Source organism: Natator depressus, chromosome 6, assembly GCF_965152275.1.
Source record: "Natator depressus isolate rNatDep1 chromosome 6, rNatDep2.hap1, whole genome shotgun sequence".
NCBI classification, from domain to species: Eukaryota; Metazoa; Chordata; order Testudines; family Cheloniidae; genus Natator; species Natator depressus.
Window position 1 is genome coordinate 74162651 of NC_134239.1, and position 23284 is coordinate 74185934.

Consider the following 23284-nt stretch of genomic DNA (forward strand, 5'->3'; position numbering starts at 1 on the left):
GTAAGTTCAGAGTAGACAATAGAGGTAGCAGACCATCAGTTCCTAAAGAGAGCTGTGCTAAGTGTCTCATAACACAGGAGTCTAGTCACAGACAGATATTTGTTTATGACTGGATAAGGTAGCTTTTTTGACTTCTTCTCATTGACAAAATGTTGTTTCTTTCAGACATATTGATAATTACTTTTGAAAGTCCGTTTTTTAAAATACTTATTTATACCTGTAAATATACAGCCAACAATTGTTTTAGACTTGTAAAGAATTGGGTACATTGTTGTCCTTCTCTAGCCTTATGCAACTGTCTTTAATCTACAATGCAATAACAGGGAAAGGAAGGAGATCTAACTGTATAGCTGGGCCACTCAAAAACATGCTATTAAAACCTCTTACAGAGGGAACTCAGAAAAATAGCCTCCAAGCTAAAGTTTGCTTGACAAGAAAAGTGTTAATTAGGTAGCAGTGATCCCAGTTTGGAAAGTTCTAAAATCCATCAAATTTCCTTGTCACATTGCCCCTTATATATGGAACCACAACATTCCAATCAATGTTCACTGAATGCCCTCTATCTCTTCTGTCAGAACACTCTACAACAGTTACTTACCTGTATGGCAACGGTTGTTCTTTGAGATGTGTTGTGCACTTATACATTCTACTGTAGGTATATGCGTGCCCATTGCACCTGGGTCTGAGACTTTCATCAGAAGTAGGCTTGTGTGCCCCTGCTATCTTTGTGCCTGGAGCCAAGGTATAAAGGTGTGACTAACACCTCCCTCTCAGTTCCTTCACACTACCACAAAACTAATACCCAAAGTAGTGATGAAGGCATGAGGGCCATGGAATTTATATGCACGCAAGACATCTTGCAGAACAACAGTTGCTATACTGTAAGTAACTGTTTCCTCTCATTTGACTGTGCACATTCACATTCCATTGTAGGTTACTCACCAGCAGTAACCCTACAGGTGGTGAGATTTTGGATTACTTGAAGAGAGACTGCAGCACTGACTTGCTGAAGCTGGCATTGTCTCTGGACACTTGAGTAATAGCGTAGTGCATGGAAAAGGGATGTGCAGATGAACATGTTGCTGCCTCACAAATATCAACTACAGGTATGTTGCTCATGAAGACTGACAAAGTGGAATTAGCTCTAGTGGAATGGGTGGAGGAGAGACTTTGCTTGGAAAGCTTGATACAGTCAGAAATCCAATGTGATATATAATGGGCTGTTACAGGTTGCCCTTTAATCCTATCAGCATAGGCTACAAAAAGACTGGGAGATGATCTGAAAGATTTCCAGGTACAATGCAAGAGCTCTCTAAACACCCAAGATACACTTTTTCTTTGGCCTTGTAGAATGAGTTTCAGCAAGAACACTGGGTGATGGATAATCTTATTGAGATAGAATGTGGAGACAACCTTAGTGTGTAGCCTACGAGAGATCTTGTCTTTGTGAAATACTGTGAGAAAGGAGGGTTAACCAGAAGTGCTGGAAGATCTCACACCCTCCTCACAAAGGTAGCTGTTACCAAAAATGCTATTTTCATTTACAACAATGGCAAGGATGTTGTTGCCAAAGGTTCAAAGGGGGGACCCATCAAATGGGAAAACACTCAATTCGTGTCCCATGAAGATGAAGGACTGGACACAGGTGAGCATGAGTAAGTCCCTTTAAAAATCTGGATATGAAGGGACACAAAAAGATAGAATACACATCCACCAATGGATGGGTAATCTATCACAGAAATGATTGCTAAATGGACACTTATTGAACTGGGAAAATGATCTGAAGATTTCAGATGCAGCAGGTAGTTTAGTATGTGCCTAACCTCGGTGTTAATTGGTGATAACTCATGAGATTCAGTCCAGACTGAAAACCTTTTCCATTTTACTGCACAAATGGCTTTGGGGGAATCCTTTCTGCTGATCACCAAAATGGCCTGGACATCTTGGAAGCAGACTCTCTTCTTATTGCTCAACAAGAGATCATCCACACCATGAGTAGAGAGATTGTAGGTTGGGGTGCAGTGATTTGCCTTGATTCTATGGCAAGAGATCTTCAACCAGAGGTACAACTATGAGTGATCAAATGGAGAACTGATATAGGTCTGTATACAAGGACTGCCTTGGTCAGGCTGGTGCACAGAGTACGGGTAGTACATGTTGCCTAACATGAATCAAAGAGACTTTCTGTGGCCATGATATATTTCTATGTGAAAGTAAGTGTCCTGCAAATCCAGAGCAGCATACCAATCCAGAAGGGATAACAGACACAAGGGTGACCATCATGAACTTGATTTTCTTGACAAATGTGTTCAGCTTTCTTAAGTCCAGAACACAATGAAATACACCTCTCTTTCTGGGCATCAGGAAGTAGTGGGAATAAAAGCCTTTCCTCTGTGTCCACACCCTACACACTGTAATAATCTTTGTACAAAGTATGCCTTGTGATACTGTTTTGAGGTCTGATATTATAATTTGCTGGTCAATAGTATCTTGATAAAATGTGTGGCAACACTGTATGTGAAATTATAAGATTTCCCTATATAATGTAATTAACACACATTCCAAAACTACAGCAGAAGTTGTCGAAAAGGTCTGTCTCAAACCAAGTAATGTGTGCTCTGCCTAATTTGCATTTAAGCACTAAACGGTAGACAAAGAAACCTTGAACAAGAGAGGAAAAGCAGCAGGGAATATCCTCCTTTTTGTGTCCAGAATCTCAGCTGGAAATGTTTTCCAAGGGCTTGGGGAGGAGACAGACACTATAAAAAGAAGGTACCTCCCCCCCCCCCAACCTTCTCTCTCTTCCCCTCTCTGCCCATTGATTCACTGCACCAGATGGGACAAATGAAGTAGCCACTGAACTGGAGAAGGGATCCTGGCCTAAGAAGTTTGGTCAGTAAAACTGCTGAGAGCATGTGATGTGAAACTTTGCATTGAATTTAACATAGTTTGTTAAGTTAGGCAACAGTTGCATTTTATCTTTATTTTTCTTTTAACCATTTCTGATGTCTTTGCCTCATTACTTGTACTTACTTAAAATCTCTCTCTTTATAGTTAATTGTTTTATCTAATCCAGTTTGTTTAAATCAAGATGTGTGCATAACATTTCTATCAATAAAATGACAGACTTTATATAAGCTTGTATTGTCCAGGAGAGATCTGGGCAGGACATACATTTCTGGGGGTGTGTTGGAGTGTGTTGGGGTCACTCTGCAATATAACCCAGGCTGGTAAGAGCAAAGGTATGGCTGGCCTGGCTGCAGCACACATACAGACAGAGCAGTCCTGACTGGAGGCTACAGCAGCAAAGCATTGTAAAGGGCACCCCAGGTTAGAGGGCAGGCATGACACAGCTACTCATTATTCTGGACTGTGTCTTGGGTATGTCACAACTTCCTTTATTGCTCCCAGTTGTAAAAGAGACTGTATTTCTTGAAGCAAAACAGCCTCATGAGATGGGTCCCTGAAAAAGGATGGGAAAAGTGGGTTGGGGAAAGGGAGGGATATGAACTAGATGGCATATCCTCCTTTACTGTGCTGAGCGCCCACTTGTCTGATGCACTGTAAAAGAGAGAGAGGCATGTCCCGAAGATGAAAAGAGATATTATTGGTGTACTTGGAAGCTGTTGAAGTCCACTGAGAAGGGCATGCTGTGGAAGATACCAATGGTCAGCATCTAAGAGGCTTAGATCTCAGGCATTCTGAGGTCTCTTATGTTCTTTATCCTTTGGGGTAGCTTTAGGGTAAAATTGCCTTTAGCATTTGTTTGCCACCATGACCACTAAAAAATCTGGAACTGGGTGGCTGGAGAAATAATCAAATTCCTTCTAGGGAACTTGGTATTCCATGACTTTCTGGCACCTTCATGACTTCCGCAGCTGCAGCAGCTGGTGCAGATGACCCCTGGGCCTCCCTGGAGTAGCTGGCCCCAGAGCCAGCTGCTGGGGCGTCCCTAGGACCAGCTGCACCAGCTGCTGCTGGAACGGCCCCAGGGCCAGCTGCACTGCTGCTACTCGGGTGGCCCCAGAGCAGTGGTCCCGGAGCAGCAGCGGTCCTGGGGGCTGCCCTGGAGCAGCAGTCCTGGAGCAGCAGCAGTCCCGGGGGCCGCCCCGGAGCAGCAGTCCCTGGGGGCCTCGGAGCAGTGGGTGGCCAGGGGCAGTCAGCCCCTGCTGCTGGATCAGGTGCAAGCTGTTGGACCCCCCAGAGGAGCTAAGATTTAGTCAGGGGTATTTATAGCAAAAGTCATAGACACGTCAGAGGCCATGAATTTTTGTTTATTGCCTGTGACCTGTCCAATACTTTTACTAAAGATACCCATGACTAAATCTTAGCCTTAGTAATAGTTAGTGCAGAATGTCTTGTACAAGTTGCACTTGCACTCCTAGTGATGTGACCACCCTCCTCATGAAGTCGTGAACAACTTTAAAGTCTTCAGGAGGAGGTGAGAATGACTCTGGAGCTAATGAAGACCTAGACACTCCTGAAGCAGTCTGAGGCCCAGTAAGGCGAAGGTGGGTAGTCCAGTCTCTATACTGCTCATGGTGGTGAACACCACACCCGGACATTCTTGCAAGAATAACACTATTGCGCTTCAGCACAGGTATCCTTATGTAAGAAGATCTGAAAGACCTGTCATGCTCCATGCCTGAAGAGGAGGAGATATATTTCCCCTTAGTGACTGGGAAATTGTTCCTTTAGGTGCTTGTGAAGGTGTTGGCACTGGCAACCTCTGGTGATGCCCTAGCATTACTAATGTCAAAGATGTATCCACTGGTGCTGATGGAAGCAGTTGAGGTGTATGGAAGGCAGACAGATGAGTCACCATTGATGGTGCTGGCACTGCCTATGTTGTAGGCTGCATCAATGATGTAGATGAACCTTTTGTGCTGTGGTGATAAAAAATGCCGATGATGCTGACATGGTTGAAACTATTGTGAGCAGTGTTGGAAGATGCAGGAAAGGATAGTCAGGCAAGAGACACAATAGATCTTTTGCCATAAAGAATGATTGTGGTGTCAATGGTGTCGATCTCTCTGGTAGAGAAGAAGGCGCTAGTCTCGATGGCCCCACTGGAGCTAGAGTCAATGGTGTCACCTCAGATGGTGCTGGTGTCATTTGGTGTTTGTGATGAGACCTCAATTCAGCACCAGACTACTTTATTTTATATTTTAAAATCTTTGTCCCTTTTTGTGGGATGAATAATGAGATTTTGATGGTCTGTCAGTCTCAGAGGACAAAGACAGTTTCAAACGCTTCATGGAGGCCATGGGAGACGAAGATGAACAACTGTTTCTCACTCAGTATGGGCTTAGGAGCTGAGGCAGCTGGAGGTTTACTACTGATGAATGAGCTCTTCGTCCTCCTGTGGTTAGGGTCGGGCACTGAAGAGAGACACATTGCCTTTTCAGGTAGATGTACCTTAAGGCAGAAGTCCCTTTGCTTTTTCATCTTCATCAGAAAGGAGGTACAAATGGGACATTCATCCCTCACATGTCCCTTGCCTAAACAGATTAGGCTATTTTGTGCCTATCACTTACAGGGATCACAGCCCTGCATGTGGCACCTTGTTAAATCCTGGCAATTTTTGCATACTGACCCCCAGCCTCGAAGAATCAGTAAACTAAACTATATGCAGAAAAGAGGATTTCTCTTTTTACATGCTGGCTAAGAGAAGAGAAACAAATCTCAAGAGTGATGGGGAGTTCCAGCTATTGCCATGGGAGGTAAGAAGGAACTGAGAGGGATATGGCAGCCACATCCCTTTATGCTGTCAGCTCCCTGCATGAGGATAGTGAGGGTACATGTGTTGCTGACAAAAGTCATCAACTTGAGTGCACTGGGCCCACATACACCTACGGGGAATGTGTATGGGATAATCACTCAAAGGAGAATCAACTTATTCAGTGAATCATTCCAATTATAAACACTACAAACCACTCAATGCTTATTCTCTATTGTATTTTACAGTTCTATAGCCTTTTGTGCCTTTAAGTCCTTTGGGAGCAGGGACTACGTTAGGCACAGCTTACTCATTGTACAGCAATGGCGCAACAGGGCATAAGTAATATGTAATTATAATGTACAATTTTCTACGTTTTATTTGATGAAAAATTAAAACACACTGTAATGGTGTACCTATATATAGCACTGATGTATCAGTTTGCCACAGAACTGTACATCTGCATGAGATGGACCACTAGAGAACACACATGTAAAAATCTATTTGATTTGTGATGTACCTAGGTGCACTGTCTATGAAAAGCGATTATCAGTAATGGCTCTATATCATTCTCTTCAGATTAAGCATTATTCTGTGTTCAATCTATTACACTGAAGAATAATCAGTTTGGTTGCATTAACATGCAAATGGTAATTTGAAATCTCAATATTTTTAAAAGTGCCTCATATCTATCCTTTCTAACCAATTCAACACCTTGAACAATGGCGGGGAAAGAAAACCCAAGTGACCTTCTGAACTGAGTGCTGCTCAACATTATTACAGTTCTTTGTTTTTTTCCTCTCTCTTGCCTACATTTGTATAATTCATGCACAGAATAGCAAATAAGACGTCTATGGATCACTGTGTGAATCCTACACTCTTTGCTATTATTTACAAACTGGACAGAAAAGTCAGATCTACTTAGATATTCTGATAATGCTTTTTTACTCCAGGTTTACTTATCTTGTTATACACTAATTGTGTCTGATGAAGAGGGGAAAAAGTACCAATTTATTATATGAATTAAAAAGAAAAGAAGAAGAATATAACAAAAAGAGAGGTGCAAAAGCCAAAAATTGTTTTCCCAAGTGATTCATTTGTAAAATTTCTTAGGGGAGAGGCTGAGAGGAGAGACTTACAAAAGCCTTGAAGTTATAAATTAAGCATTGCTATAAATTTAGCCATTGACAAATCAAACCACAGAAAAATACATTCCCTGATATGGTATTTGCTATGTAAACAGATCTTTGGTAATATCAGACCTCAAAACAGTATCTGCTATTAAATCTTTGTTGGGATATGAGGAAAGATAACCAATTTTTTGTGTGGACTAGGTGGTATGAGTGTTATGAAGTTCCACTGCAAAATTTGGTGAGCTATACTATTTTTAGATTTTTTTAAACATCTTGTTTTACTTACGGAGTGTTTATGACCAGGCGATCCCATTGTCCTTTAATGTCATCCTCTGAGGGCTGTTCTGTAATGTACAGACCATCAAATTCCAACTTCCTGGCGATTTCCTTTTCGCGCTTAAATACAACCAGGGGAACCTTTGGAAAAGGGATATTTAAAATATTTGTAATGGTTCACACATTTCTTAGAAACAATTAGGTCTCTCTACAGTGTAAAACTAACCCTCAGAACATTACCTAATTTCAAACCTTGGAACTGGGTACATTCTAAGAACAGGGAATTCTGGACAGTGGTGGGGTTTGGAGGGTTACTCAGCTCAGGGGAATAAAAAATGAGTTCTGATGTTGCTTTTTGGTGAGAATATTGTATTTCAGAGTGACCATAAAGGTGTCAGGGCTCTTGCAGCAGCATCTTCAGCCACTGAAAGTTGTTTATATAAAAGATAAATGTATTTATACTAAAAGTTAAATGAAACTGAACTTCTGGCAGAAAACAGAAATCAAAGCGAAGTCTAGATGCTGTACTTCACTGTCCTATCTACAAATCTTGGTGGAAAGCACCTGGTGCCAGAAAGTCTTCTATGGGGTGGTTGCATTGGTGCAGTGTGCTTCCAAACTCCCCTGGAGAGCAAGCCAGCAATATCCCCAAAGTTGGTGGTGCTAACTGGGGTGGGTGTGTGGTTAGGGTGGTCAAGAATGTATTGATTCAACACATGGCAGCCTCTGTTCAGACAACACTTGCCATCACGCAACAAAAACTCCAAGTAAGAGCAGATGGGGAGATACTAACATTTCTTTTCCTTCAGGTTAATCCCTGCTAGAATAAAGAGAGAAGATGACTGCTTTTAACGTGATTGATTAGGCTTTAAACTTTGAATATTTTAAACTATATTATACTGTATTATGTTTTCCTCAGAGCAGTAGGATGCCTACCAGTTCTGTGGAAGCCATTCAGATATGAAGGTGATGGATGCTTAAAAGAATCTGGACAAAAATAATCATCTTGATCTCAGCTCTGATATTCATGTGTGTTACGAGGAGTGATTTTGGTACTTGTCTACATTCAATTGAAACTGAAGAGTTCAAAGTCTCAGAACAGTGACATGGAGTTAGTTGTCTACCAAACACGATTAAGTAACTGGGTTTCAAATATACACACAACTCACCTTTAGACAATAGTATCCAATCACACAGACAAAGGAGATGATAGTATGAATAACTGCTAGAGCCCTGAGTGTTGGTGCCATGTAACCTGTACTCTCTTGTAAAACAAAAAACACCACTCCCTCTTCCTCTTCCTCTTCTTCAAATGAGTTCCACAGATCAGAGTCTTCCTCTAACTCATCTAATGGTTCTTCTGTCACCTGGAATGGAGAAATACACACACACACACACATACAAAGCAACAGGAATAACTTAAGCTTTCTTCCATTCTCTTAGTCACAGGACAAATCTTTTTTTGCTCCCTATTTCTATTTTAATTTTTTATGAAGATCATTTTGCACTTTACATGAGCACTGAGCCCTAAAGAGTGAAGTTCTTCATCCTCAGAACAAGAGAGGCACAGATACAAGAAGAGTGCAGGCTTCCTACACTACCTCATCAATGTACCTCACACTTGACATAGAAGGAGCAATTCAGCGGTAGCTCAATTTACAAATCTCCCTGTTAGGGCATGCAATGGCAAAAATGAAAGCAAAAACAATGCAAAAGTAACACCAATGTTTTATTAAATAAACAATTAATGCAATGCTGAGATAGACTGGTATAACAAACTTCAGAGTTTGTTTTGGAATTTACATTATTTTTGACTACTAGTCTCAGAGAAAGGGGGCAAAAACTATGTTGTTGTCACCAATTCACTTGTGCACACATTTTTATTTCACAGTCTTCTTTAAAAAGTTTACAAGTCTTGCTATAGCAGTTGATTAGCATTTCACACTAATATCTGGCCAACAAGCTCCCTGTTGCTCTAAACTCTGCCAGGGCCATTGCGAAACTGGCCTCAGAATCAGGGAGCCATAACTGGCTCCCGGTAATCCAAAAGTCTCTATCCTCTTCTATGACCAGTGGAGGCTGGATGCAGCAGAGAAACTGGCCCTTCATTTCTAGGTTGTCAGTACAGGTCAGTATTGGCCAAACTGTTACCATTTGATGGCATGTTTGATGACCTATGCAAAATTAATTGAGCAATGTCTTCCATATGCCCCCACCAAGGGTTGGTCAGACCAACAGGGATGAGCCAGTGGCACAGGAGAGAGGAGAGAATTGATGATACAGGGAGCTGGGTCCCTCTTCCTCTGATCTTCTGCCTCCCATTGGCTGAGCTGTGGGGACTAAGTGGGCTGATTTAAGTTCTGCCCAGACATTTCTAGGTCATTTAGTATAGGATCTGAGTTCTTCAGGGTGCTGCTGTTACGACCAATTGCCTATTTTCATATCAAAAAGGAATTTTTCCCGTTCAGCCAAAGCGGCTGAGGCCCAGTAGGGGTTTTTTTTTTGCTTTCTGTGCAATGTCATGGAGGCCCAGCTGAGTTGTAAGCAATAGGACCTCAATGTTTAATATTAGACCGATTAGTTAGTCACAACTTGAGTCTGGTGATCAATGCGAATAAAGGCTAAAAGGGCCAGCTTCAAGGGATAAATGAGAACCAGAATTTCGCTGGTGTGCCTATAGGAGAAGAGGAAACCTGAAGCCTTCATGGACTAATGTTCCCCCTTGATACTCCTAGCTCCCTGGCTGGGGGAATGCAAGAGGATTCAGAAGTGAGCTAAATCCTAGATTTAGGTGGATCTACCCCAAGGAACCTTGCACTGAATCATTAAATGCCTGGCATATCATGCTGTAAATTAATAAAGTTGCAGCCTGCTGTTTAAAATCCATCCTTTGCATCTGTTATTCTTTTGCTTGTACGTCCTCAACAATTTAAAACGTGTTCCTAGTGGACAGGTGTCTTCAACACAAAAAATACCTTCACAATAGGCACTAACAACCTTGTTGGTTTCAGTGAGAAAACAGACGGGATGATGGGTATGAAGACTGAAGTATTGTCTCACACCTAGAAATAGTTAAAGATGAAGACAATGTGGGGGAAACAATCCACTGAAGTCCCCCATTGCTACCCTCTACTTTTTTTGGTTTTGTTTTATTTTAAATAAATTTTTTAATTGAATTGTGAATATTTTAATAAAAAAAGCACTGAACACTTTTGAGGAAAAAGCAGCCAAATTTTACAAATAGACAAAACAGAACTATCACACACAGAAGCAAAAACGTTATCTAAGCCAGCTAGAGTACGAGAGACCTTAATATGATTCCTAAATGATTTAGTTATCATTTCCATGCTGAAAATCAAGGTGATCAGTATTATGCAAAGAGTTGTACTGTTAAAGAAACAGTCATGTGAGTTGAAGTACCAATTTAGGATTAGATTTTAGAGAAACATTTAAGAAAATTGAAAGTGCTTTGAGAGATGGAGGGTTTTTGTTTTGTTTTGTTTTTTGGCTGGGATTTAGACATTCCTTTGTCAGGGTTTGCAAGCCAAACCTAATCACATTGTGCCAGTGCACCAGAGCCAAAAGAAAAAAATGACAATAAATAAAAGCTCAACTGATTAGTTTGTTTTCATTGTCCTAGATTGAATAAAATACAGAAGTACCTATGTTTAGTTACTCAAGCTGTGATTAGTAACTCAGGTAAGAACATAATTTTAGATACATTATTTCTAGGCTGGCAGTGTTGATTTTAGTCAGTGCATGTAGGGCTTACAAAAATGGGTGTCCAGTTTAGATTAACTATGTTAAAACCAGCCTTCAGCCAGCTGCTCTGGAAAATAAGTAGAAAAGCCTACAAAGAATGAAATGCAATAAATAATACTTTACCTTGTAGAATAGCAGTATAAAGTTGATGGCAAATGCAACAAACAGAGCAAGAAATCTTAAGTTGTAGAAATTTCTAGCCAAGTAATGCTGGAAATACAAGGAACATTTAAATAAAAAAAAATTAGAAGTGTCATGGAATCAGAATTGGGGAAGCAGTTAGGAAATTATTTAAGAGAGTCAAATCTAAACTATATTCTGTAATGTTCAACAAAACAATTAGAGCTCTCATGGTAGAATCACCAGACTTGCTGTCTAGAATTTTTGCCACCTTTTCTTTTGTATCTATATATTCACAACAGGGTATTTTTGGCCTTAGGGGAAAACTACACAGAGGAGCCAGTCAGACTCCAATTGACAGAAACCAGTGGCGCTGGAACAATTTGTATGGTGGGGATGCTGAGAGCAGGCCCGCCGACAGAGGGGGGGAAAGGAGGCAATTGCCCAGGGACCGCTCCCGGAAGCGACCGGTACGTCCCTGCGGCCCCTAGGGAGGGGGGTCTCTGCGTGCTGCCCCTGCCCCGTGTGCAGACTCTGCAGCTCCCATTGGCTGGGAACTGCGGCCAATGGGAGCTGGGGGGGTGGTACCTGCAGGCAGCGGTACGTGGAGATCCCCTGCATCCCTGCCTAGGAGCTGCTACAAGAGGGGTGTGCCGGTCGCTTTTGGGAGCCACCCGAGGTAAGTGCCAAACACTCCGCCCTCCCCACACCCCAACCCCCTGCCCCAGCCTAGAGCCCTCACCCCGACCCAAACTCCCTCCTAGAGCCTGATCTCGCACCCCCTCCCGCACCCAAACTCCCTCCCAGAGCCCGACCCCTCACCCTCTCCTGCACCCAAACTCTCTCCCAGAGCCTGCATCCAGCACCCCCTCCTGCACCCAAACTCCCTTCCAGAGCCCGACCCCTCACCCCCTCCTGCACCCAAACTCCCTTCCAGAGCCTGCACCCAGCACCCCCTCCAGCACCCAAACTCTCTCCCAGAGCCTGCACCCAGCACCCCCTCCAGCACCCAAACTCTCTCCCAGAGCCTGCACCCAGCACCCCCTCCAGCACCCAAACTCTCTCCCAGAGCCTGCACCCCATGACCCCTCCTGCACCCCAACCCTCTGCCCCAGCCTGGTGAAAGTGAGTGAGGGTGGGGAAAAGCAAGGGACAAAGGGAGGGTGGGATGGAGTGAGCAGGGGGCAGGCCCTCGGAAAAGGGGCGGGACATGGACGTGGTGTCAGGGAAGGGGCGGGACAAGGGTCTTTGGGTTTGCTCGATTAGACAGTTGGCAACCCTACCGGGCGGGCATGTGGAAGCCCTGGCCGTGCTGGAAGACAGCACCCAGCAGCGCGGCCAGCAGCTCACTGGGCACCAGCCGGCGCAGGCGCAGCACCGCCCAAATGTCAGGCGGACCGCGTCCACGGCTTGTGCGTGTGTGGAGGCCCATTGACTATTTTGCCCTGGGGCCCAGAATTGCTGTCGGTGAGCCACTGAAGCAAACTGTAAACCCCTTTTTTATGGAAACCACTTCAAGCCAGGGGGTGTGGCAACCCCCCCAGCACTTATGGTAGAAACAGAAGCAGCCAAAGCAGAGACCTTTTTTACCTCTGGACATTCCAGTCAAAACTGTAGAATATTCTCTGACTTTCTCTATGCTGTGCTGATTGGCTGTTTGCTCCAAGCTTCCTCCTCCCTTTCTCTCCAAGTCTCTTCATCTCAGCGTCACTCAACATCTTATCCTCTTCTCCCCCGCCATTTCCTGTCCTGCCCTCACTCCCTTTCTCTGCCTTTTTCTTTCCATTTATCAGATCCCCTTCTAAGTAAACTCACCTCCCAAAAATTAAATAAATGAATAGTAGAACTAAGTCGATGTTTTCTGCCATCACACTGTTCACTCTATTTGTGTGTTGTACCCCTCCCCTGACCCTGTGTCTGTCTTCTCTATTTAGATATTAAGTTCTTCAGGGCAGGGATTATCTACTATTCTGCATCTGTATGGTGCCTAGCACAATGGCGCTCCATTCTTGGTTGGCCCTTAGGCACTACTGTAAAAACGTGATCAATTTTAACAAATAATTAATTTGTAAAAAACTGACAGTATCTCTTCCTTGTATCTCATGCACGGTTGTTCTCTGTGTTATTTGACTTCTGTTTGACTAAAAGAATGGGAGCAAAACTTACCAGCATTTTCGTTTGATAAATTTCCACGGCTTTAAAAAAATTAGCCATAACTGCCTCAGGTTTCTCTATTTTTTGTCCATGCCTTCGTTTCTTTTTCTTGGTTTCCTCCTTTCCCAAATGCTCAGATTGTACTTCTTCCTTTGCTTTGTCTTCTTTCTCACCATCTTCCATGCTAGAAAAAAGATTACAGAAACAAAACAGAGTAAGTTCCTGCATTGTCTATGCTATGATTAAAACAGTGTGTCCCAATAAAGAGAGGCTGGTTTGAGTGTGAGTTAGTTGCAGAGAAGGTGAATGGAGGTGAGTGACTATGAGAAGTGACAGTTAGAGAATACAACCAAGAGTCAAAAAAGTTACCTTACTACTAAGTGAGGTGGAAGAATAGTAATAATCCACTTAGTGAGTTTAGGGGCGATCAATGGAGAAAAGGCAAAAGCAGCTCAAAGTGGGGTTACTAGCACCAAATGCAAAATGTACAATTACTTGTTGCCTAAACAAGTGAAGTATGTATATACCCAGTGCAAGTAACTCAAAATTATCAGAGTTTATGTGCAGAATTTTGAGTTCAAAGTTGAACAGAAGATAGAAACATTTATGGATGTGCCACACAGATTCATAGCAGAGTGGTTTCATTTCAACCAAAAAAATCACCATAATAAAAGTAAGGAATCAGTGAGGAATGAAAGGAAAATTTCCTTCAGAAGGACCCACCTTACAAAACATGTAGAAGACGACAATTATTCCTCCTGCACAAAAGAATTCATAAGAACATAAGAATGGCCATACTGGGTCAGACCAATGGTTCATCTAGCCCAGTATCCTGTCTTCCGACAGTGGCCAATGCCAGGTGCTTCAGAAGGAATGAACAGAACAGGTAATTCCCTTTATGAGAAGCAAGTATCAAGACTCACTGTTGTTTTAGAGGATTCAGTTTTCAAAACATAAATAGCTGACTGTGTGATAACGGTGAGAATAGTAAGGTAAATTACCACCAAGGTGTGAGGGGGTTGAAACTTTGAGGCAAGTAGATGGTCGGTTATAAAGAAATGGAGAGGAATTTGTGGTTTGGTATATAGCAGTACCAGTGAAATAAAGAACCATTTGAGAGAACTCTGAGGAGCTACTTACATTATTACTAACAAAGCATCATTCCACGGCTCCTGCATTAACTTTCTTTGGAATGCTCCTGATGATATGCACAGGAGGGCCAGCCATACAAAGAGGAGAGGTTTATGTTTAGTAAGCTCTGGGGAACCTTTTTTGGAAAGTAGGATTCTATAAAGAAGGCAGGGTCTCCTCCTTAATCAACCAAAAAGGATTTAGACTGCTGGCAATGACAATGAAGATTTGGGGGAGTGAATTTTTAAAACTACAATTTTTAAGCTGCATGCTTGCAGGTACTGCAAAGTACTTAAGTTGAAAATGAAACATGGTAGTAAACAGCAGAAGTACAAGGGAATCTGTGTACACAATAGTGAGAGAGCACTTATGATTTAATTGGAAGGAAGTGCAGAAGAGGAATAAGGAAATAAACTGTCAATAAAAAGAGGTTAGGTGAATTAAAAATAAAAGCTATAAATGCCTACATAACAATATGAAAAGCCTAACCAAGAATAGGTGAGGTGGACTATCTGGTATTGGGGGAATACCTAGATATTTTATCAATGGCATTTGATAAGGTACATTACTAGCCTCTGGGTCAGGAGACTGAAATCGGTTAGCTGAGAGAGATTAGGGAAAAGGAATAAAATCTAATAAAATCTAACAAAACCATTAAAATGGGAGATTTGAACCACCTAAATATAAACCAGTTTAATATCATAACACAACATGGTGTAATAAACAAAAGCTTCCGGAACTGCTTGTTTTGGAGCATACAAGAGGAGAGGCTATTTTTGTCTTAATACTGAGAAACATATAGAATTGATTCTTTGGATTCTTAGTCCAGAGAAATGCAAAAGAGTTTAAGTGCAGTTGACAATTACCAGAGAAGTACTGTAACATTGCAAGTAATATTTATGCTTAAAATCCTTGCACAGGGTTGGAAGGAAGGGCAGACAAAAATGCCAAAATAATTCTCTAACAGTGAAATCTAAGAAAGGGATTTTTTAAAAATGAGGAAATTAGTTAGAAAAAGCATGAAAGGGAACAAGTTAAGAAATTAAAAATTACTGAACCATCATGGAGACTTTAGAGTCTACCTTGTTAAAGTCACTGAAGGTATGTATAGTGATGAGAAAGAAAATAGCATAGTTAAGTGGCTAGCTACACTAATTTATTTGGGCCTCAAAATTATCCTTTTAAAAAATAAATCTCCAACACAAGTGGCTCAAAAACACCAGGACATAAACTTAGCAGGTTAGAAGAGGTATTCATAGGACTGAAATTAATGGAGCTAAAGTCAGAATTTGAATAATAGACCAAAATATAAAGAAAAATAATAATAAATTGTTTAAGTATGCCAGGAACAAGAAAGCTGTGTGAGTCATCAGATTTGCTACACCACCTGGTTATAAAAGGAGGCAATCAAAAAGAACAAAGAAATTGGCAGGACTATCAATCTTAATACTTCAGAAGGTTGACAGAACAAGGAGTAATGGTCTCAAGTTGCAGTGAGGGAGGTTTAGGTTGGATATTAGAAAAAACTTTTTCACTAGGAGGGTGGTGAAGCACTGGAATGCGTTACCTAGGGAGCTGGTAGAATCTCCTTCCTTGGAGGTTTTTAAGGTCAGGCTTGACAAAGCCCTGGCTGGGATGATTTAGTTGGGGATTGGACCTGCTTTGAGCAGGGGGTTGGACTAGATGATCTCCTGAGGTCCCTTCCAACCCTGATATTCTATGATTCAGCACAAGCTGATCACACACTGCCCCACCTGCTGCTTGGAAACAAGTGAAGTAAATACCACACTAATGAAGGCTGTCATGTTAAAAATGTTTCTCGGGATTTTAGGTGAAGCAGCTGCAGAGAGTTTTATAAGACTGTGAATAGGCTTTTATGGATTGCTGACAGTTGCACCTGGGATAGGGTCCCTGCTCTGCTGCTCAGTGAAAGTGCTTGCTGCCTTTGAGGAGTTGTGCTGGCTGCCCAAGATACTGGTAAGATGGAGAGTTCAATCAATGCCTGCTCAGGGCTATTTCTGGCCAGCTCGTCAAGGAAGAGCAAGAAAATAAACAATAGTGTAAAAGTAACTTACTCAGCCTTCTCGGATTCTGCTTTTGTTTCTGTTTCATCTTCTTTTGCTATTTCAGATATCTAAAAACAAAAAGATATTAAAATTGCCATAAACTTACTTTTAAATAAATCTTCTCAATTCTACTTAATGCTTTCTAAAAAGCAAACAAAACAATCAATTACCACCATGTCTCATTAACACTGGGTCACTTTCATATTGTCATAATTCTAAATTTTTTTGCTTCTAAAACAAGTAGCAGACAACATTTCAATAGTGAAAACTATCGTGATTCTTCCTCTAACATGTTTTCAAGATATATTATTAATATAGTAATCGGTGCAGATGACTGAATGACTCAAAGTAATAGTCATTGTAATGAGACTGGTGAAGTTACCAGAAAGGAATGGAGATGACTGAGCACAGATCATAGCTTAAAATTAGCTGGAGGACAGTGATCACCATTAAGAACTTGACAGTTACGAGTGGCATGTAAAATTAATGTAACTATGGTTTTGTATAATTTCTATGAATGTGGAAAAATGTTGATTATCACAAATATCAGTATGTCAATATCACAAATTCCACGTAATTGTTTAATTTATAATAGTGGCAACATTTTCTATTTTGTCAATATAGATTAAAGTAATAATATTCTATAAATCTAATCAAAATTAGCAGAATATATGTATATGTTTTATTTTTGCAATACTTCCCCCCTTAAACTATCTATCTATTCCCCCATGCCATAGTATCTGACTGCTTCACAATCATGCATCTATTTATCCTCAACCCCCTGTAAGATAAAGATGTACTATTATCCCCATTTTACAGAAAGGAAACTAAGGCACAAAGAGCTAGGGACCAGATTTTAAAGGTATTTAGGCCTTGCTTCACTCTGTTTTGCAAGCCCTAAGTCTCATTTTAAAGATTGACTTAGGAGTAAACCTTGATGTAATCTTTTTGTCAGAAAGTTTATTTTGCAGAAAAATGCAGTTTTGGGTCCACCCAGAACTATTTGTCAAAAATTTCAGTCATAATTTTTACTTGGAACTTAGATGCTATTCACATAAAGATGACAGCAGCAGTGGTCTCCTCATATTCTTTAGCCCTGTAGTGAGGGCACTCACCTAGGTTCAGTTCCCCCTCTTCTTGATGTGGAGAAGGAATTTCAACTTGGGTCTCCCACATCTTAGGTGATTGCCCTACAGAATCATTCTCAGTTTCTTTCCCTGTCCCAATGACTATTCATTGTCATTCATAGTGGCAATTCATAGTTATTCATAAGTTCCAGTCCCTGCTCCAATTACTATTTAATTATTTATACACAGTGGAACAGCCTTAAAAAGAGAAACTGAAAGATACTCATCACAATATCCCATAGTCCAGCGGGTTGGAGAACACTCCTGTAATGTGGGAGACCCAACTTGAATTCCTTTCTCTAAATCAGACAGCGGGAGCAATTGAACCTGTCTCCCAGACATCCCAAGTCAGTACCCTAACAACTGGGCTAAAAATTAGAAAAATGGTGGCACCACCACCTCCTCCAATGTTGTGAATCTAGCCCTTTAAAAATGCTCAAAATTAGTTTCAGATTGAACAAAACATGACAGAGCTTTTGATTTGCCAAAATTGTTTTGCAATTTTTGGATTCAGTACAGGTCAAACCATTTTTAATTTTTTTCCCCTGAACTTGCCAGTAATGAAAAAAATTGGTTATTTTCCCAGGATCATAAATCACATTGAAAGTCATTGGGACTTAGGCTACTAAATTCCTAAACCAGTTTTGAAAATGACTTAGTTCCCTAAATCACTTAGGTACTGCAATGCTGAGTGGAGCAATGCCAAAACACTTTTGAAAATCTGTGCCTAAGTGTTTTGTTCAAAGTCACACAGGAAGTCTGTGGAGGAACAGAACCATGAATTCAGGTTTTTCAAGTGTTCAGTTTGGACAATCCTTTCTCTCCAAGCTCCCTTATAAAAGCTACAATGAAACCTCAAAAGGGTTATTACCATTTCACGTTTTTAAAAGTAAGAGAGAGAGACAGTCATCTTAAAAAAAAATTAACATTCTCCATGACAGAACCGTACATAATATGTCTGGTTTTTCGGTTCCTTATTTTGTGGCTCCTACCTACTACACTGTGGTACTGTAGGGACTATATCTGAGTAAACAGTAGTTTTTTTCTCCACAAATACTAAAGAGAATTTCAGTTTGAAAACTTTTCACATTAACTTTTCAATGCCCAAGCACTCAAGTTTTATTAGTGTGAATACTAATGAAAAGCAGCTTTTAGATTAAATGCTGAATGATTCATTGAAAGCCAATTTTGAATTGTGTATTAGATTGTAAAATTTGCACTTTGAGCTCCATTGATTGGTTACATGTCACATAACATTATTTCTATTCCCTAACTGAATAACTTACATAATTCACATACATGAGAATTGTAAATTTCATAACTAATACAGAATTAGAAAGTTACAGTTTTGAATGATTGCATTAATTAACAAGTTAGAGCTATGGAGAGAAGAAATGGTTACTTACTGCAACTGTGGTTCTTCAACATGTGATGCAAACATGTATTCCACTTAAATGTGCGAGCACCCAGCACACTGGAGATGAAGAATTTTGCCTACCAAAATTAGAGGGGTAGTGTTCATGCTTCATGGCCGTAGCTGCTCCCCTGGCTATATGAGGCAGTGCCACCCTGATCCCCTTCAGTTCCTGCGTACCAAATGCCCAGAGATGAGACGCTGATGCAGAGTGGAAGGAGGGTGGGTTGTGGAATATACTCTGCATCACATCTTGAAGAACCACAGTTACACTAAGGAGGAGTTACTCAGTACCGATGGTTCTTCGATGTGTCCCCCCTACAGGTGCTCCACTGTAGCTGTGTCAGCATCCCTGTGCCTCTCATCAGAGATTTTTGATAGCAGTGTCCGGTCAGCCTGCATATGAGCCCTCCTTGTCTTGTGCTCTGCCTTGAGGCTATCTAGTGCTGCACAGATGAACCACCCTCAGTTCCTTCTCTACTACAGAGCCCATTCTTAAGAACTCTGAAGTAGAGGGGAGGAGGGCGGGTCGTGGAGCATCCAGAGGGAGACACGTCTCAAAGAACCATCGCTTCTGCACAAGATGAGTAACTCTCTCTTTTTTGAGTAGTGTCCCTACGGGTTCTCCACTGTAGGCGACTCCTTAGCAGGATTCCCTAAGGAGGGTTGGGCTTCAGCGTCAAACTTAGTACTGATGTCAGAACCGTGGAGCTGAAGATGGCATCAGAGACTGTCATGTGTAATGGCATAATGTTTTGCAAAGGTATGAGCAGATGCCCAGGTTGCTGCCCTGCATATCTCTGTGATGGGGACATTCTTGATGAATGCAATAGAACTGAAGATGGACCTTGTGGGCCATGTTCATATGCCAGAACGAGAATAATAGCACTGGTTAGTGAAGTTGGAAACACAGTTCGAAAGTCTTTGAAATGATATTGCAGAGCCCTTGGACAGATCTGCAATGGCTAGGAACAGCTTAGGGGATTTCCTAAATTCTTTTGTCCTGTCCAAGTAGAACGCCAAGGTTCTCCTGACATCCAGCATATGTAACACAGCCTCTCTGTTGTTGCAGTGAGGCTTTGGAAAGAAGGTCAGAAGGTGATTACACTGGTTCATATGGAAGGAGGAGGTTACTTTGGGGAGGAACTTCAGATGTGGTCTAAGCCCTGGACTACACTAGGACTTTAGGTCGAATTTAGAAGCGTTAAATCGATGTAAACCTGCACCCGTCCACACGATGAAGCCCTTTTTTTCGACTTAAAGGGCTCTTAAAATCGATTTCCTTACTCCACCCCTGACAAGTGGATTATCGCTTAAATCGGCCTTGCCGGGTCGAATTTGAGGTACTGTGGACACAATTCGACGGTATTGGCCTCCGGGAGCTATCCCAGAGTGCTCTATTGTGACCGCTCTGGACAGCACTCTCAACTCAGATGCACTGGCCAGGTAGACAGGAAAAGAACCGCGAACTTTTGAATCTCATTTCCGGAGACTGCGGGAACTGTGGGATAGCTACCCACAGTGCAACAACCGGAAGTTGACGCTTGCCTCGGTACTGTGGAAGCACTCCGCCGAGTTAATGCACTTAATGCACTTAGAGCATTTTCTGTGGGGACACACACACTCGAATATATAAAACCGATTTCTAAAAAACCGACTTCTATAAATTCGACCTAATTTCATAGTGTAGACATACCCATAGGTTTAGTGGCCTGCCCAGCCAATGGGGCTATAAAGGATGCAGCCCTGGCACAGTCCTGGACCGAGGGAAAGCTTGGGACACAGAGGCAGAGGAGGTCCACTGCTGTCTGATACTCCACTGGCGTGGAAGCGGTCATTAATAGCATCACCCTTGTTGGTACTGGACCCAATGGGCACCCTGGGGCCTAGAGTCAATGGTTCGGGGTCTCTGGCCTCCCGTGTGATGCTCAGGAGTGGTTGACAGGACGTGTTCCATCCCACACACGAGCATTAATCCTGTGCTGATCCACTCTCCTTCTGGAGGAAGGAGATGAGTCCCTATGGGACCTGGAGCAGCCTCGGTCATTCTTATGCACACGTCTCTGTATCTTCGGAGAGGTGCCAGCTCCAGGACATGAAGCAGCAGCACTCTCCAAACCCAAGGGCGACCTGCAATCTGATGAGGGCCTTGGTGCCAAAGCAGGCCGCATGGCCACTTCAAGCAGATGCTGCTTCAGAAAATCCCTTGCCATGTGAGTCTGTTTCATGAATGATCTTCAAATCAACCTCTGTTCCTTGCCATGGGCTTCCCCCTAGACACAATAAGCACTGCAGGTGCGGATCATTATTGGGGATCATCCCCCCACATGACAGACAAAGTTTAAACCCTGGTGAGGACATCATCAGGGAACACAAACTACAGCTAATTACTAGTAAGTCTAACACTATCCTACAGGTATTAATGAACTACTTACAACTAGAAGAAAGTAACTGAATAGAGGATTGAGAAGTTGAAAACCTCACAGAGCTCTGACTCCAGTCATGGGTGGCAAGAAGGAACTGAGAGGGATTGAGGTGGCACTGCCTCATATAGCCAGGGGAGGGGCCATGAGGCACGAGCACTCCCTCTCCTTCCCACTCCCATTGGTACTGCTAGGCAAAATTCTCTGGCTTCTGTATACACACACCCCTAAGTGGAATATAGAGCTGCATCTACTTGAAGAACCAAAAATTGTATATTTGATTGGTCACAATTAATGATTAAAATGATCTGCATTAATTCCAAAAGAAATATGAGAATAATAATTAACAACAAATACATTTAAGAACTTTGCAATCACTTTGGTAATAGAAAGAAAGGCAAAATTTGTTGAAAAAATATTATAAATTACTTGTTAGGGCTTACCACGGACCTTAATATCAAAGCAGATTCACTCTGTTCAATGACCATGTCCTTTAAATACCTCAGTACTAATGTAAATACAACAAACTATCCATATAAAATGACACGAAATTGCTACTGTATTATCAGGAATTTGTGCAAAATGAGATTTGACAATGAAATAGTCATAAGTAAATTAGGATTTTAAAGAAAATGTATATAAAACAGATATAAATAAATAAACTGGCCAGTAAATGGAAAATATAATTTGATATGTAGGAAAAAATGGTAATACACATTTAATGGAAGCTAAAAGCTTGACTAAAGAGTAAATAGTACATTATATAGTCATGTAGTGGAGGTTTATATTGAAAATCCTGGAAATCATATCACTGTCTTAAGGGCTGGGCTAAAACCCATTATAGAAGAGAAGCCTTTGAAATGGCCAAATACAAGTGGAGATGGACCTATACTGCAGAGTTTAGACATTCTCAAAATTTGAAAATGTATTTGGATCCAGAGTTTTGGTTCAGGCCCATCTTTAAATGGAATTACACTCAATTATGTAGAGATTTAGTGAAGTGGAACGAGATAAACTGTTCACATCAGGAAAGGACAATTAAAAATAAAGTAAATATTAAATTAACAGTAAATCAATAAATTCAGGCAAAGCTATTTCAGAGAGTAGGAAACAAAGGACAGCTTATTAAGTGTAATCGATTAAGCAAACAAAATAAGTTAAGGGGATTATCAGGTATAATTATGGAGGAAGAGTATTAGGGAGGAGGCTGAAATCACAGTTACAGAAGGGGAAGTTAGCAACTAGGTCTGGAAAGCACCTAGGACTCTTTGGGTGCTACTACTCTTCAGGGCAGGGACTGTCTTTTTGTTCTGTGTTTGTACAGTGCATGGCACAATGGGGTTCTGGTCCAGGACTGAGGTTCCTAGGTGCTAAAGTAATACAGATAATAAATAGTAATAATATTGCAATCTAAATGAACAACAAGAATTATTATTATTAAGTCAAAACTAGGCTAATGTTTTCCTTTCCAGCAAATTATTCTTTGTTATAAGATTTAGATAATAAAATATAAGAAAATGACATTCCCAGCATATATACCGTATATACTTGTTCATAAGCCGAATTTTTTTAGTAAAAAAGGGAAGCACCAGAGAAGGGGGTCGGCTTATGAACGGGTATAGAGAGGAAGAGGTGGGACACAGCCCCTCCCCTCAACAGAGGGGGCAAGGAGAGGCAGCACAGCCAGTAGAGCCAGAAGGGAAGAGGCGGGGCCAGAGTCTCTCCGCTTCTGGCCACGCTGCTCTCCCCCCAGCCTCCGAAGCAGCTGCAGCTCCGGGGCTGGCAGGCTGCAGCTGTGCCACTCAGCCCCGCCCCGCAGAGCAGGCTGTGGCCGTGCCACCCAGCCCAGCCTGTTGGAACATGCTGCGGCCACGCCGACCGGTCTGCTGGAGCAGCTCCGGCCAGGCCAGAGACATCCTCACCTGGCCCTCCCCAGCTAAGGGATGGGATGGGCAGAGT

General features: G+C 41.9%; 1 protein-coding gene across 1 annotated transcript in view; it reads right to left on the reverse strand.

Annotated features, from left to right (window-relative positions):
- RYR3 (ryanodine receptor 3) overlaps positions 1 to 23284 on the reverse strand; it is a 577606-nt gene that overhangs the window by 33410 nt on the left and 520912 nt on the right. Inside the window, exons 93-97 of the mRNA XM_074955741.1 lie at positions 16371 to 16429; positions 13177 to 13348; positions 11014 to 11100; positions 8298 to 8495; positions 7139 to 7269 (exon numbers count right to left, since the gene is read on the reverse strand). Coding sequence (XP_074811842.1) covers positions 7139 to 7269; positions 8298 to 8495; positions 11014 to 11100; positions 13177 to 13348; positions 16371 to 16429 — 647 coding nt within the window. The remainder of the gene's footprint in view (positions 1 to 7138; positions 7270 to 8297; positions 8496 to 11013; positions 11101 to 13176; positions 13349 to 16370; positions 16430 to 23284) is intronic.